Source organism: Drosophila santomea, chromosome 3R (assembly GCF_016746245.2).
Source record: "Drosophila santomea strain STO CAGO 1482 chromosome 3R, Prin_Dsan_1.1, whole genome shotgun sequence".
Taxonomy (NCBI): domain Eukaryota; kingdom Metazoa; phylum Arthropoda; class Insecta; order Diptera; family Drosophilidae; genus Drosophila; species Drosophila santomea.
Window position 1 is genome coordinate 26333033 of NC_053019.2, and position 15829 is coordinate 26348861.

The window sequence follows — 15829 nt, forward strand, 5'->3', positions numbered from 1 at the left end:
AAAAAAATCAAGTATATATAGAAAAAAAACACACACATAAATACATAGAATATGGAACACAACACATGACACCTTTTAAAATGCAAAACCGAATAAATACTGACACAAGGCAAATACTCAAAAAACTGATTGCAAAATATTATTCATAGAGGACAAAATTGAATTACACAAAAAGGACACAAGATATAGTTTAATGCGAAAGGACAAACCGGTATTGCCAAATGGAAAAATAATATATATTTTGTACAATAATAATAAATTCGGCTCTTAGTTATTGGTTTTGTTAAACTTAAACTTCAGAATCGTAGGCAAAAAATATCAGCCAATTTTGGTGTGACTTGTAAATATTATATACATTTAAATCAACATTTGCTTAAGCTTTAAATATGTTTGTTTCATAGGAATTATTCAATCAATTTAAGTGTGCTGATATAAGTTTTGTTTGAATGCATAAAAATTGTTGAATCGACTATTTACTGTAAGCTTCTTAATTTCGAACTATTTTGTACAGATTTCCAGCTTAACAAGTCTTTTGTTATAGTTTTAGACAATCAACTATTAAAATATATTTAAACGCAGCAAAGCGAAATAAAAACAAAGAACTAATGACAAGTAAATGGCGTAACTTTTCTGTGAATAAAATCAACTAAATGAGTAAAACCCGTATAAAACATTTATGCATATTTAAACCTAATGTCACTATGCAAATATAAAAATGCAAAAAGAGCGAAAAAAAAGCAGACATACAAAAAATGCGAGAAGCGTGGAAGAACAATTAGATGAAATTCATTTCAACAAAAACCATTTTTGTAAATTGTTTCACTTGGGAAATCGACACGCTAAAGCCAAAAATAAAAACAAAAAAACTAAATAAATAGAGACATAAATGAAAACTTGTTTTACCAAATAATGCAAAAAAAAAACACGAGGAGGAAAAGTGAAGACACTCGAGTAAAAAACAAAATCGAATTAACGTCAAATACATAGAAGTGTATATGCTCTCATTGGTTGTGTTTTTAGGTTATAAACAAATAGGTTTGGCTCTGTGTGGGTGTGTGGGCGTGTGGGTGTGCCGGTCCTTCGTCCTGCACACACACAAACACACGCACCGCCCACACGCACAAGCAAGCAAACAGACAAACAATCGTTCATTCAATCACTCAATCAGTCGGGGTCTGTCGGTCTATCGATCCCAATCACGATCGGTCGGACCTATAATTGTACAGTTCATTTCAGCATTGATTCATAAATATGTATTAACGAGTAAATTAAATGGTATTTAGCGACTATCTGTATATTATGCTAGTAATGTCAAACATTTTGAATTTGCCTTTTCGTAACGATTCTGTTCAAGTTTTCCCTAGGTTTCCTAGCTAAATGTTTAGTGTGCTTGATACAGAGAGTTAAGCAGTTAATTTAGGTAATCCAGAAGAAGAAACCGTGTAATTTAAATACTGCCACAAATAAGACGAAATGAAATGCAAATAGAACATATAGAAAATATACACATATATGTATCATCTATATATATGATATGAGTACGAGTATTATGATATACGAAAAACTAGTTAAGAGCAAACAATTTTCGCAGTGTGTCCACGGAAACGGAAAAACAGATCCTTTGCGAAGGAGCTATAGTCACGTAAGGGTAGATCATGCAGATCGGGGCTCGAAGTTAACATTGAAGCTAAGTACTAACTATATAGGCAACTCACACCAATAACTCTGTATATAGTTAAAGTAACCACCACAGGACATACACACACACACAGCAATGCATACACAAGAAGCACGCAGTTGAAGCAGTTCATACCTGTATATATAGATATAGATTGTGAGGCAACCGCCGATCCATCAACGATCGATCATTCAGCAAGCGAAAAGAATTTAATTCCAGTACAATTCATTTCCCGATTACAGTTACAAAGGACAACGAACTTGTGAACACACACACAAATCTTAGATAAAGCACAGGAAAATACTTGAGGAGATTAGTGACGAAAGCTACTCAACAGTTGCCGAGTATGATGCCCTTGAAGAATATATTCGAAATAACTAGATATTTCCAAAGAAATTCGATATAATTCGCGTTACATTCCATTTTAAGAGGGGCATTTACACCAGGCAATAATGTGTTTCATTTTAGCAAAAGGAAAAGCATTTTAAGGCCAATCACACTTAGCACTAACAATTATCATAATTAGTTAAACGCGAAATAGTTATTAAACAAAATATATAAAATCGAGCAAATCGGACTAACTGAAGCAAAATAATTACGATGTAAAACAGGAAATTGAGGTATTTGATAAATATGCGGCTTGACCCTGAGATTCAAAAAACATAAAATCGTATGTCTTCCAATCAAAGGTCGTCTTTTGTAGCAAACACAACAAGAATCAAAGTCTGCGTATTGCTAAACAAGTAAACAAATCGAATTGGAAGAAACTGCGGCGCTGATTAATGCAGAAATGATAAATATCTGAAGCGCAAACCCACACACACACAAGTTAAAACACACACCATCAAACTCACACACACACACACACACTGAAAGTGCACTCAGCAAGCTCGATTAGCGAATAATCATGGCATTCTTGAAGAGTTAACAGGTTAATAGGCAATTCAGCAGCATTCCTCGCTCTCACACTCTCACTTGAACTCTGACCCCATTCGGTTACCAGCAACTAATCAAGTACCTGACAATAGATGAACTACACTTTTCCACAATTTCTAAGCACTGCACATCGATCCATTCCATTAAAGCTCGTCTTGTACATACAGTGGCCGAATGATTAGTATTATTTGACTAATAAACTCTCACCCAGTTGTCCAGTAGCGAGGCAAATCAAAAACAACATAAATTAATTCATTAAAAACGGTTTCAAAGACAGCTAGAAAATTTAGACACCGACACAAGAGTACATATTTCAGAGCAATTAGAAATTTCCCCATTATTTATAGCAGACACGCAACTAGCCGCATGGAAAACCAGACGACTTTTGTAAAATATTTCCGAGAGCAAAGCCAACACAAATGATTTAGTTAGAAACTGGCTTTTTCAATCCGATTCAAACTACTAAAGGTGCTTCAGAAATTGCTAGAGCATAGAATTTACATTTAAAGGTGTATGCAATGCTAATTTCCGGTTATTAACCCCTTGAAGCGCCTAAAAGCATGCAATGGAAATTTTAGCGGATTTTAAATCTATCAATTTGTGAAGCACCTCCATAAATTCAAAAGATCATACATTTTTAAAGAGGTTTTTAATAGTTAACATAAAAAAAAAGAAGCAGATTTGCAAGCAGCACAATACACACACACAACCCTAAGCTAAACACACACATTCACGAATAAACTCAAATATTTTATGCTTGTGTACGTATGTGTTTCGTATGTAATTGGGTGAATGGCATTGCATGTGTGTGTGTGCGAGATAAAGCCAAAATCAAATGTGTAAATTCATAAACAAGAAGTCGCTCGAGTGTTTAACTATAGTGTACTAACTATATATTTGAAGATATATGGCATATAGGAGGTATACACTATGCATATACACTTGTATGTATATTTTTTGTATTAACAATTAGGTGCCGTTAGATTTAAGTGCTTCCGTTGCAAGTTTTGTGTAAATTTTCTTTCAATTCGTTCGATCGAGATATGAAAACCAAAATCAATTTTAGCGTCAAGATTTTTAACTCAAAAACAAATCAAAGCAAATGGCAAATCTCAAAGTCTTGCAACTCACTGGGGAAAACAACACCACGAATATTAAAGTTAAAGGTAAAACGCCCACGGGCCAAACTAACGGCAAAGTGCTCAACAAAAAAAAAAAAACAAAAAAAGATAAAACCTAAAACCGAATAATTAACGATAAATATACATACATATACGCAGTAAAATAAAGCCAGATATAAATACAAGTATGGAGTAAACATTTAGTTAGGCGTCCCAAGCGCTCGCTAAAAATTCTACACGAGAATCAATTTTGACTAAATTGAAAATTTAGTTAAATGGAATCGCATAACGTAAGTAAGCTAAGTAACGATAATCCGATTTATGTAAAATACTTGCGACTAAGTATAGACTAAGCTAAATTTTGAAACTGCAAATCAAAGCAAGATCAGCAAAATGCGAACCTAATGAGAAAGTGGTGGTAAAATGGACATTTGTGCATCAGTATAATTCAGATAAATGTGACACAATACTTAAACTTAAACGGAAAAGCGTTGCATTTACATTTCACATAACAAATACGTGCGTAAATATATATATGATAACTATATATATATATATATATATATATATTGAATATATATTCGAAACTCTCTTGAACAACAAAACAGCAAACATATTACATAACAAACCGAAACTAAATTAATTACACTCACGCGCAGCCAGCAAGCAAACAATTGAACATTGAAAATTGCAAATTGAAAATTGATCAAAAATTACCAGATCATACACAAATAAATTGAAATAAATTGAAGATATTAAACAGAATAAACGAAATCGATAGAAGAATAAATATGTTGACTAACACAACAGTATAAAAAGAAATGCATTAACAACCTAAATGTAAGACACTAATTAACGAACTTAAGCTAACGCAAAAACAAATTGAAATAATAGCAACCATTGCGAAAAAAGAACACTAAAATTGAAAACAATTAAAAAACGACAACACATTAAAAGAAAACAATTACTATATAAATAAATGTTACGCGTTATTAAATAAAGAAGAATGAAAATAATTTGTTTTAAAAAAAAACCAGCCCGTCTTTTACTTTAAAATAATGAACATGGGAATGAACAATATTTTTTTCACAAACCCGTTTTAGAAAAGTAAAACAAATTAACAACTGTTCCTGGTATTTATTTTTTATCATTTTAAATCGTTTTTGCATTCACATGTAGTTGAATGAACTGAACTTCGTGGTGGTGGCTGCCATGTATTTGCCCAAAGCCAAAGCCAGCAGTGAAAACTGGCATCCCGGATAGATTTCATGGCACTCCCGTGAGTTCCGCTTGGAGCGCCGGTAGATGCGATCGTACTGATGATGCGCCTGCGGCTCGTGGGCAGCCACAGGGGAGGGGGGCAGGCTGAAGACAGTCCTGACCAACTCCTGCAACATGTTGCCACGTTCCTCGGCCGGCAGCATGAACCGCGCACTTTCGCACAGAGCTCGAGCCACACACGCACGACCATTGAATCCCATGCTAACAGAACATCAAGAAAGTGGCATTCATAGATGATTCATATGGGACACAAAGATAAAAAGTTGCACTCACTTGTCAAATATGGACTGCACCTCATCGTAGAAAGCTCGTCGGGATCGCCGCTTGATGGTGTCCTTGGCCAGGGTGGCATTCAGTCCATGAGCATGCTGGATGACCCACTGATGGTTGGGCAGATCGTAGGCCACGCCCCAGTTGACCGCCCAGCTGAGATAGTCGACATCTGGGTTGCCAATCATGCCGATCGTCATGCAAATGGCACCCTGCAGGATATGTCCACCATTAGAGCCGTTTTCCATGCCAACTGGCCAACTGGCCAACTGGCCAACTGACCATCAACACACTCACACCGAAACCGAAGAGCCCTCCGGAAATGCCAGATAACGCTTGTGCCGGCGCAGAACTTTGGTCTCCTCCTCTGTGCTCCGTGTGCCATTCGCTGCTGGTGACATGGTCATCACCTGGGATTGCACCTCGTGCAGCAGGAGGCAAAGTGCCAGCAAACTGAAGTGGCCAGTTGGGGAGAGTCTCATACTGTCGGTACAACGTTCCGTTGCTAACTGAAAGCCAGCAAAACTGAAAAGGCAACCAACCAGTCGCTTTAGCGGCTTATTAGTTCGAGTGCCGTGTTGATTGCCCTGATTAGCGGTTGCCTGCAAAGTCTGCTTTTAACAAGTGCCCATTGTGAGGTGCTCCTCCTCCCCGGGATTGGGTTTGGGTTTTGGTTTCCCCACCCCAAACTCCCATCGTGCGTCAACAGGGCCAACACTGATTGCCGTAGCATGTAAATTTCTGTCAACAGTGGGAAATACACTTGTTTTGTTTCCACTTCCACTCCAATTGTCAGCATTGTGAAGCGAAAAACAAACAGCACAAATTATGGAATTGCCAGTTCGGATCCCCGGAGAGTGAGTTCCATGCACTTGGGAATCCATCAATGTTTCCATACCCTACTTCAACATCAGACACATTTATGTCACCACAGTTTGTATACTTAAAGTAGAGCGATCATGTTAAAAGCATTAATAATTTTAACTATCGACACATATAAACGGTAGAATGGTAGAACTCACATGCGCGGCATTTTTCGTTGAAGCGCACCACAAAGTGGCCAAAAAAATGGTCAATAAAAATGTCGATGTACGAGTATTTACTTAATTTCCATTCAACTTTCTGCTGCGGCGCACAATAAAATTCATTTTTTTCATTTGCTCATCAATTTATGCACTCGTTTTTCATTTGTATTTATTGTTTGAACTGTGGAAATATTACACAAATTGTAAATACAAGCTTACTGCACGAAAGTATTGATTTTTTAACATCGTTACGAGCTTCAGTAAGCGCCAGAAATTAAGGGGCAAAGTAAATGTGGATTCTAAATACTACTAAGTACTTTCCGTACATCTCTTCTATAAATTAATTAATAATGCAAATTGTAATCAAAAATTGTATATGCATACCAATACCCCTAATCTGCATGCAGAAATACCTCGCTTATTTACAATTCCGTTTATTGCAATCGAAGTGAACATGCAACGCGGTGCATTAACTCTATACAGGGTATCATAGCAGTTAGCTGTGTCCACGTCCAGTTCGATAAATTCATTGGTGTGTTTTCCATATTTTCCCCTTCACACAATCAACGTGCGTATTTCTCCTGGAATCGCTCGCTGATGAGCAGCAAAAAACTCTGCCGGCAATGTGGGCCATACAAACTGGCGCATTTGTGGAGCGAGTGGCCGGCGGTGAAGGCCTCCCGGTACTTGGGCTTGTGGGCAATCTCCGGATGCACGTAGCGCAGCATGATGCGGAAGATGTCGTGGAAGAGCGTCAAGCCCGGCGGAGCCAGCAGATGACGTGCCTCGCACAGGGTTCGCATCACACAGTAGTTGGGTTGGTAATTAAACCTGCAGGCAGAGAAATTAACTATATTATCAAGCATACTGAGGAAAAGGATCAGTGCTTACATGGTGGCCATCATGGATACCAGATCGAAGAGCATGCCGTTCGGATTCTGTGCCTCATTGATCACCCGTCTTCCCTGGCTCTCCAGTTCCCTTCTCAACCGGCGCGACATCGCCGATGGTCGGCAGTAGTAGGTGCCGTACATATCCTTGACCAGATGCGAGGCTGGACATCCCAGCTGCATCTGCTGCGAATAGGATTTGCGGCGACTCAGGGTGGGTATGCCTTGCGGGTAGGCGAAGTAGAAGGACTGTATGGGATCAGCGGGATTCAGCGGCACAATCACGGGTTGCGCTGGAAGGGAATTGGGATAAACAGGAGCACCAGGTGGCGCCGGTGGTGCTGGTGGTGGCGGCGGAGGTGGCGGAGGAGGAGGCGGTGGCGGTGGTGGAGGTGGAGGTGGTGGTATCACCTTCGGTTTGCCCACACGCCTGGGTATCCAATCTTCAATGGCAGCGGGAAGTTCGTAAAGACTCGTAATCTCTGCCAGCCACAGCAGTCCCCTAGGAATCGTGTCCAGAACCGCCTTTGCGCTATTGGCAGTGAACTGTGATCAGAAAAAATAAGTATGCGTCATTAGTTAAGCAGTATATGACTATTAACTCACCGTGATAGCGGATCCCAGTTCAAAGGTGAGCCAGCGCTTCTGGCGATGGAGCAGATGGATCTTCTCGTGCATGTAGGTCACGCCTCTGTTCCCGGAGTTGGACTTCAGCATTAGGGATGTAGTATCATTTCCTGCCGCAACTAAGGCCAGTAAAATGGCCAAAACCGCCACGCGTAACCATATTAAGCTTGCCATGGCGAAGCTGGCCAAGAACTGAGAAACCAGCCTGCTGCCGGAGCGACACTTAACTGCAGATTGAATAAGTAATGTTCCCATTTCGTTCGCGTGGCTATCCAATTTGGTCCGGAGCCGCTATTTGGTCAAGGCATTATGGTGTGGAAAGGGGTCACTTGGCCGAGCTCTAATTCAATTAACAAGTTGCCATTTTGATAGAACGCTGAGACAAAGAGCTGGAAATCAAAAGCCCAAATTATTGATTCAGTTGGAATTATGTCTGCGACTTGGCTGACACTCGTGTTCGCGTCATGGCTTTTGGGCGAATGCCAGAGCAGTTTGCCGGATGAATTTGCTTCGCCGGCGACAAGTCACGAAGCCGGCAAAGTCAACAATGTCACGCTGACTCCGCCAGGACTCGGCATCGTCGCTCAACAGGGGAAACAGGACTTCGATTTGGACCAGGACCCACTGACACCACATGCGGCCCCATCGTCGCAGCGGAAACTCTCGAGAGGCAAGCGCTTTGTGGCCTTTCCCCAGGGTTCATCAGCATCGGTGAGTCAACGAACCCTCGAACAATGGGCCACAAACCACATGCACAGAAAAAAATAATAATAGAAAATATAAAAGCAAAAGTAAATGAATGGAAGCTTGAAACAAGAGCAAAAGTAAATGAATGAAAGCTGGAAGCAAGCAAAGAAGCTGAAATCTACTTAAATGATACTTCAACCTATTTGAATAAAACATTTTTGTGACCGTGTTCCAGGGCGCTGTCTGCCTGACCACCGGTGTCATTGGCAACCCCAACCTGCTGTACCTCAGTTTGGGCATCAATTGGGGCGTCGCCTACGACTTGCCCAATGTCACCTGGGTGCTGCAGAATGCCCACGGGTGGACCACAAAGAAGTCGGCCAAGGCGCAAATCAAGCGCAGACATCGACGTGAGCTCTATGGCCGCCTGGAGACAATGATAGACAGGTGAGTGGGCATAGGGATTCATAGATAGGGATTCATGGGTCAAAGGCACTTGACCAACTCAGGTCCATTTGGGTGTGAAAATAGAGGCAAAGCTGAGATTCCAAGGGCTCAAACTATTTGAAAGGCTCCCATGCAGACAAAGCATATTTAAAACGTATTGTATTCCCTGAATTGGCCTTACCAAAGTGTATGAACTCATCATAAAGTTTATCAAACAAAACATTAAAGTTCACTTCACTTGAGCAAATAATACATATATTTAAATTACTAGGTTTACAGCCTACTTTCAGTTAATAAAAGTAGTTTAGAGTATATAAAGAACTGTATAACTATAATTCAAATGTATCCTATCAATACAAATGATTTATTAGCACAATTAAGAAACGTAAATCATCTCAGCAGCAGTCTTGAATTACTCGCATAAATTCGCGCTGATTAATGACTTGTAGGGCTTTTTATTTGCGAAACGCACTGTAACCACCCACTCATATGTAGATACTTTGCATGGCTCAAGTGGCAGGACACCCCCCTGCTCTTCGTCCTGCCTTCGCTGCCAAAATCAGCCAAGTCAAGCCACTTGGCTTATCACGCACAGTGCGACCAAGGAAACTTCGCACCCAAAGTGGTCGTTGTCCCTACCAGACCACGCCCACCGCTCCCACCATCCCATAACGCCCACATAACCGCCCTACTCTGCGATGCGTGCTCATGGCATAATAATAAAATGTTGGTATTTTATATTAGCATTTAAATTGGCTTTTTGTATGCTTCGGAAATAGTTTAATATCCGTAGAGGACCGTGAGTCGAAGTCGAAGTCGAGGTCTGCGGTTCCGGCAGCTTTAACTTGGAGCAAATGCGAAAAATGCATAGCAAATTAGGCCGTAATTGGGGCAGAGTTATGTGCCGGGTGGCCGTTAAACTATCTGCAATCTGTAAAATGTCTTATCAACGATCCGCACACCCACACCAACACACCCACACACACACACACACATGTGCACATTAAGATACATTCGGTGATGGGCGTTGTCATGGTAATCAAAGGACTTGATCCCCTTTTCGATACGACTTGAGTTTCTGCCTCAATTCCTGGGAGCGACTAAGCTTCAAGTGGTAGTCAAAAAGTTACCATATTTGTCCTTCGACCGGCTGGCTTCTTCCTTTTGACATCCTTCGCAGGATTTTCCCCTGGCTTTGACCTTAGCTTCACGTGTCGGGAATTCGGTGACTTGTATCTTGAATGTGTGTGTGTGTGTTGGGTGTTGTGTGTTGTGTGTTGGGTGTTAGCTCGTCTTGTGTTTCATGATTGTTTTCCCTCGATTGGTTTCGCTTTTCGATTGTCTGTTTTGCTTAGCGTCCCACAATTGATGCCCGGCAATTTCGCCCCTGACTTTTGGCATTGGCTCCTCTGGTTTACGACCGCCTCTCCCTCTAATGGGTCAGCTAAGCGCCTTCCCCGGCCTCAATTGCCTCTATCCGATATATGTATGTATATATCCCCACATATAGCAACTACAACTACATTCACATGTGGCACTCACACAGTGACAGTGGAAGTGGAAGTGGAAGTGGGAGTCCTTGTGTATGCGATGTATGCCCTATGGGGTTAATGAAGTTGTTTGTTTGTTTGCTCGCCTGCCGCCCAGGCCGCAGCATTCAAGTTGACAGCCGCCACTGTTTCGGGCGGGGATTAGCCCTGAATGGTGGGGCTAAAAAGTTATACCCACTCCCAGGCTTGAAATTATACTATTTCGAGGCAAACTGCTTTAAGCGGTTCATTGGTGGCTATTATTTAATCAAAGCAAATGTATATCTAAACCAGATCTAAATCTGTTTATAATTTATTCCAAGCATAATTTAGCTATTAGCCAGACTCGATGAGTGGAACTCTCTCTCCAGAGCAAGGCCTTTCCAGTCACCCAATCACTGTAGGTGTGAACTAATATTGCACTGCACTTTCGCCGTGCAGCAGAGTTGGCCAATATGGACACCATTGCCGTCCAGCCCATCGATCTCTGTCATCGCATCTTTGACTTTGCCCACCGAGGCGGTCCGACCTTTCGCCTGGCATCGACAGGTGCTGGGTATGCAGGGTGGTGGATGGGTATGCAGGGTGGTGGATGGGTATGCAGGTACAGGTGGTGCAGTTGCAAGTGTCGGCACAGGCAATTCAATTAAGTTGAATGCTTGCCGCCCTCCTCCTCCTTCGCCTCCTCCTTTGCCTTCGTTTGCTCATCGACCTTTTGGGCCGGTGCCATGTTTATTGTAAACGTGACTGCTGCAAGTGTCTGAAGAGCATTCTAAACGTTAACGGACAATTGACACATTTGCACTTGGGCCAGTTTCCTTTGGCCCATCCAATGCATTGTCTTGGGGGCCCGAAGTGAAGTTTCCACTGCAGTTTGCAGTTTGCAGTTGGCAGTTTGCAGCTTACAGTTTTCAGTCGCCTGCTGAAGTGGCACGTGCCACGTTGCTCCTCTTTGCTGCCATGATTTACGCGCACTTCGCATTGTTTAATTATCGTTTAATTGTTGCAAAGTTTTTGATTTACGATTTAATTGCAACGACAAATGCAACGCCCTCGTTTTTCGCCGGTAATGTCAGCCGTGATTTATGGTCACCGCCAACATTGATGACTATGATGGAACGTGCGGATGACTCCACCACATCCACGCCAGAGTCTCTGGTTACATCCTCGCATCTGTTGCATCGCCGATGGCAGCGAGTGCTCAGTCGCCCGAAGCGCTATCTCAGCTTTCCCGAGGGCTCCTCGTTTTCCGTATGTGCCATCCCGACCAATCCCCTCCTGCTGTGAGTCCATTTGTGTCACCATCTCCTTGATCAGGTGGCCGTCTGCTTCACCGTGGGCATCATTGGTAATCCGTACTATGGCTACAACAGTTTCGGCCTGAATTGGGGTGTGGCTTACGACCTGCCGAATACCACGTGGGTGCTGCAGCATCTGCACGGCTTTGCCACGCATCCTGTGGCTCCAGCAGTCCTGCGTAGAAGGTCGAGGAGCGCCATCTACCGGCAGATCGAGTCGGTTGTGGATAAGTATGGGGATTTTTCGATTTATTTGTGTAGCTGCTACCATACTTATAACTTTGTTTATAGAATTATCTAGTACATTCTAAAGTGCAACTATTTTTCGTTATTTTACTATCCTAAAATGCATTTAGCATGGGCTATAATGGACGTGACTGCATCTTGAGAACCCTCTGCGAGAGTCGCCAGTACTTCCAGCGCACCAAGATGAGCATGGTGGGCGAGATGCTGCGCACCATATTCAGGTAAGTTCCAAATGAAGAAGTAATCAAATATCCAAAATCTTCATATATCCAACTATATCCACAGCTTGCCGAAGCAGAGGATTTTCACCAGGGAACTGCACGAGAATGCTGATATAGTGCACTACGATCAGGCATATCGGAATGCACATACCGACGACTGCACGCAGTACAACTGCCATTTCTCTCTGCTGGAACTGGCATTTGGAAAATATACCACACCGCCGAAAAATTATTACGCCTAATAAATTTCCGATTCCTAAAAGTGTTTCGCATTAAATTCCTTTCAAGTGTCAACTTCGTTGCGAGAGGGGCAAGTGCGAGGGAAAGTTGAAAAGGGCACTTGTTGAGCCAGGTTAAAAAATGACACTTCATGTATCTTCTTCTGGCCAGCTGCAAGTTGGCAAGCGCCATCCCTCCTCCACTCCTCCACAACCAAATGGAATTGATGGTGTCTGTGGGCAGACTCCGGCTGACTGATGTGGTAGTCGGTCTCCCGACACCTTCTGGCCCATCATTATCATCCTGCCAGTGGGAAACACAAGCCTAAATTGAAGCCAAATAAAAATACATTGGGCCAAGTTTCTTTGCTGCTCTTTTCAAAAAGCGAAATCAATCAAAAGGAAAGTTGGCATTGTCTTGGACAATGAGTGAAAATTAGGTGACCGGCTGACATATTTACGACTATGGGCCATAAACAGCCATGATTTGGGCATCGAGAAATATGGGCTGTAATTTAGAGCGCAATAAAATCTGACAGACAAGTAAATTGACAATTTAAATCCAATTTTAACTTTTTATTAAACCATAACGACTGCGATAACCTGAAAAAGTATTTACCTATTTAAATTCTTTTACTATCACTAATTCCTGCTAATGTGGAGCTCATCCACCGCGTATAGAACCACTTCCAGGTGTTCACACCTCATCCACATGCTTCGCTGGCCCCATTTATAATGGTGAACGGGGAAATTGGGGACGTCAACAAGAGGCAGCTCAAGCTGAAAGATGGAGCGAAAAGTGTTAACAAGTAAACGTCATGTCCAGAACTAGAAACTAGAATTCCGGAGCAGGATGGCATGGACAGAATGAACAGAATGGGTTGAATGGTTAGAATGGATAGAATGACCAAGACACGAGATGTCACCGCACCACACAGAGCAATAAATAAATAAGCAACGCCAGCAAGAAGAAATTCTTTGTTTGTTTGTTGGTTTGTTTGCTTCTCTTTTTGGCTCTCGTATTTATGTCAGCCAGATTAAATATATATCCAAGCTTATATCAGTAGCCCAGGGGAACTGGAACTGGACACAAGACCCGTCGTCCACGACGAACAATGCGAGCGTGGCAATTAAGTCGGAAAAACGTCAAGAATTGAAGTAGTTCCAGGGGCCGAAAACCCATAGCAGTTGAAAGTATTAATTAGTGAACATTTGGGAAATTCAGCAACATGACTCACCTGTCAGCGCTGGCATTGCTGATGCTGCACTTGCTCCTGGTGGTGCCCATCCCGGCATCCAATCCACCTCTCCTCACTCAACCCCAATCCGTTGACAATTCCGAGGGGCTCAGCACACTGTCCAAACATTTCGAGAGCCCCATGGCCAGTCTATCATCGACCAGCAATATTCCCAGCTCCGACTTCGACGATTCCGCATCCGGCAATACCACAAGGATACTGCGTCGTGGCAAGCGTTATCTACAATTCAGCAAGGGATCACGTATGTCGGTGCGTATAGGTTGCATATATGGTGGGTATGGTATGGTTTTCAGTTTTAATTGGCTCCTCCGATGTCCTGCAGTGGCGCACCAATGGCAAGAACAATCTGTGGACAATCAACACTCTGTGGGCCTACGGCTATGGCTTCCGTACCAATTATCCCTTTCCCTCCATCGAGGAGCAGAAAAAGGATAATGCCGTCTTCTTCCGCCTGTTCAAGAGGGACCTCTTCTCCAAACTGGAGACCGCTCTGGATGGGTGCGTTTTCTATTCTTAAGATATACCATATCTATCTATTTCTACAATTTTTCTTATAGCCATGGCTTCGATGGTCGAGCTTGCATGCTGAAGTCATTCTGCACCGCCATCAACGATGTGGATAATCCCAAGCAAAAGAGCGGAATGCTCTTCAAAATGCTCAAATTGATATTCCGGTAAGTCGATCATATGCTCCATTTTTCAGTTAAGTTGAACGCAGTTAATTAGCATTATGCTCATAAGTCCATGAGCACAAAGAAACCAGTTTTAATTTGAGTTAATAACTATCATAGGCTGTTCATTCCCTACTTTGCTGTTAGTTGAGTTCTTACATTGGTTACAATGGTCACGGTTCGGTTGGGTCTAGTTCTCACTTTTCTGGCGCTGGTTGCAGGCCAAGATCAGAACTCCACAGCCATTCACAGTCGAGCGAAGAGATATTTGGATATTATAGAGACCACTCGAATATTTGTGGGTAGAACAAGGAGTCCTAACTGAAAAAGGATTTTGAGTTGAGATTTTTCCAGTTAGAGCTCCTTTACAAGAGTTGCATAGATTATATTTAATATTAAATACCCCTTAAAGTTTCGCGTCAATGCCAAAAACAATGTGATCCAATCGCCGATTGTGTGGGCCCATGGCTATGGCTTTCGGGCCAATACGCCGGTGTTGGTCAAAAGGGAGAACCGACCCTTTCGCAGGGACACCTACGAGTTGCTCCACGAGCTGATCGATCGCAGTGGCCTGGATGGACGAGCCTGTGTCCTGAAGGCCTACTGCACCGCCCTCGCCGGGGATCATGGTCAGGGATTTTTGTTTAAGCTCTTGAAATACGTATTTACGTAAGTCCCTGCCAGTTGTACATTATAGTACATTAATGCGCCCAACCACACACTTTACTTAATTGCAGGTTGGATGAGCACGACAAGCGGCACATGCCGCATCTGCGGGAGGAGAACTGCGAGCAAATCATGCACAGCCATTGTCCTTTGAGTTTCGACAGCATATCCCCATACACGGATGATGTGTAACACTAAGCACCTGGATAAGCGAACAGATTGACCAAATAAATGTGAATAAGTATCTTTAGATAATGTACAAAAAACATGTTTCAATTAATGTTAAATGGGATATTTCAAGGACACTTCTATATGATAAGTTTTCTAAAGAGGAAACCACCACTGAACTTCTGGCAAATAACAGCAGTGTAGTGAACGGGTTTGTTTTTTTAGAGCTACATAAAACAAACAAGACGCAGATTGAATTGCACATTCAAATAAACAAATATACACACACAAAACTGACGGACTGATTGCCTAAAATAATAATACTGAATGTAATAAAAGCACTTCAAAGTGATTGAAGCCTCGAGTGATTAAACATTAAAGTTCGTGCCGTGGCACAATAAACCTTTATACAATTGTTAATTCAGCATGTTTTTAATACAAATTAAAAACTTTATTTCAGCACAAGCGTGTTCATCTTCATTTGAGTTATGTTTAATACCCTTTGATAGGGTAAACTAAATATATTCAGTTGCTACATTTATAACAATCTTTAAACCTCAATGAATATCATAAAAGTTAAGTATTAAAGCT

At 42.0% G+C, this 15829-nt stretch overlaps 4 protein-coding genes across 6 annotated transcripts; 2 read left to right on the forward strand and 2 right to left on the reverse strand.

Moving 5' to 3' along the window:
- Window positions 1–4857: 4857 nt before the first annotated feature.
- On the reverse strand, window positions 4858–5783 carry LOC120452504. The gene is made up of 3 exons (XM_039636754.2): window positions 5586–5783; window positions 5290–5498; window positions 4858–5217 (listed from the first exon to the last, which is right to left on the reverse strand). The coding sequence occupies exons 1-3, from the start codon at window positions 5766–5768 to the stop codon at window positions 4905–4907; spliced, it is 705 nt and encodes a 234-aa protein (XP_039492688.1). The 5' UTR covers window positions 5769–5783; the 3' UTR covers window positions 4858–4904.
- Window positions 5784–6874: 1091 nt separating this feature from the next.
- On the reverse strand, window positions 6875–8002 carry LOC120454317 (F-box only protein 11). The gene is made up of 3 exons (XM_039639520.1): window positions 7808–8002; window positions 7203–7747; window positions 6875–7142 (listed from the first exon to the last, which is right to left on the reverse strand). The coding sequence occupies exons 1-3, from the start codon at window positions 8000–8002 to the stop codon at window positions 6875–6877; spliced, it is 1008 nt and encodes a 335-aa protein (XP_039495454.1).
- Window positions 8003–8257: 255 nt separating this feature from the next.
- On the forward strand, window positions 8258–12498 carry LOC120453186. 3 transcript variants are annotated; one of them, XM_039637750.1, is made up of 6 exons: window positions 8258–8539; window positions 8751–8962; window positions 11568–11742; window positions 11809–12020; window positions 12146–12256; window positions 12321–12498. In XM_039637750.1, exons 1-6 carry the CDS (start codon window positions 8258–8260, stop codon window positions 12496–12498), a joined length of 1170 nt encoding a protein of 389 aa, XP_039493684.1. The 3 variants fall into 3 exon arrangements, with proteins under 3 accessions (XP_039493684.1, XP_039493686.1, XP_039493685.1); XM_039637752.1 differs by lacking the exons at window positions 11568–11742; window positions 11809–12020; XM_039637751.1 differs by lacking the exons at window positions 8751–8962; window positions 11568–11742.
- A 1156-nt stretch (window positions 12499–13654) lies between these two features.
- Window positions 13655–15262, forward strand: LOC120453342. Its single transcript, XM_039638010.1, is given in 6 exon segments — window positions 13655–13982; window positions 14056–14231; window positions 14291–14407; window positions 14657–14718; window positions 14779–15073; window positions 15142–15262. Coding segments are annotated over 6 exon segments (1050 nt in total). The 5' UTR covers window positions 13655–13703.
- The last annotated feature ends 567 nt before the right edge of the window (window positions 15263–15829 follow it).

Excerpts from the sequence above, each read along its gene's own strand:
- LOC120452504 (XM_039636754.2), bottom strand. The coding sequence starts at position 5,768 with ATGAGACTCTCCCCAACTGGCCACTTCAGTTTGCTGGCACTTTGCCTC. Across the intron at positions 5,499-5,585 it reads CGGAGGGCTCTTCGGTTTCG|GGTGCCATTTGCATGACGAT; the intron begins GTGTGAGTGTGT and ends CATATCCTGCAG. Across the intron at positions 5,218-5,289 it reads GTGCAGTCCATATTTGACAA|CATGGGATTCAATGGTCGTG; the intron begins GTGAGTGCAACT and ends ATGTTCTGTTAG.
- LOC120454317 (XM_039639520.1), bottom strand. The coding sequence starts at position 8,002 with ATGGCAAGCTTAATATGGTTACGCGTGGCGGTTTTGGCCATTTTACTG. Across the intron at positions 7,748-7,807 it reads AACTGGGATCCGCTATCACG|TTCACTGCCAATAGCGCAAA; the intron begins GTGAGTTAATAG and ends TTCTGATCACAG. Across the intron at positions 7,143-7,202 it reads GTATCCATGATGGCCACCAT|GTTTAATTACCAACCCAACT; the intron begins GTAAGCACTGAT and ends CTCTGCCTGCAG.
- LOC120453186 (XM_039637750.1), top strand. The coding sequence starts at position 8,258 with ATGTCTGCGACTTGGCTGACACTCGTGTTCGCGTCATGGCTTTTGGGC. Across the intron at positions 11,743-11,808 it reads CCGAGGGCTCCTCGTTTTCC|GTGGCCGTCTGCTTCACCGT; the intron begins GTATGTGCCATC and ends CTCCTTGATCAG. Across the intron at positions 12,021-12,145 it reads ATCGAGTCGGTTGTGGATAA|CATGGGCTATAATGGACGTG; the intron begins GTATGGGGATTT and ends AAATGCATTTAG.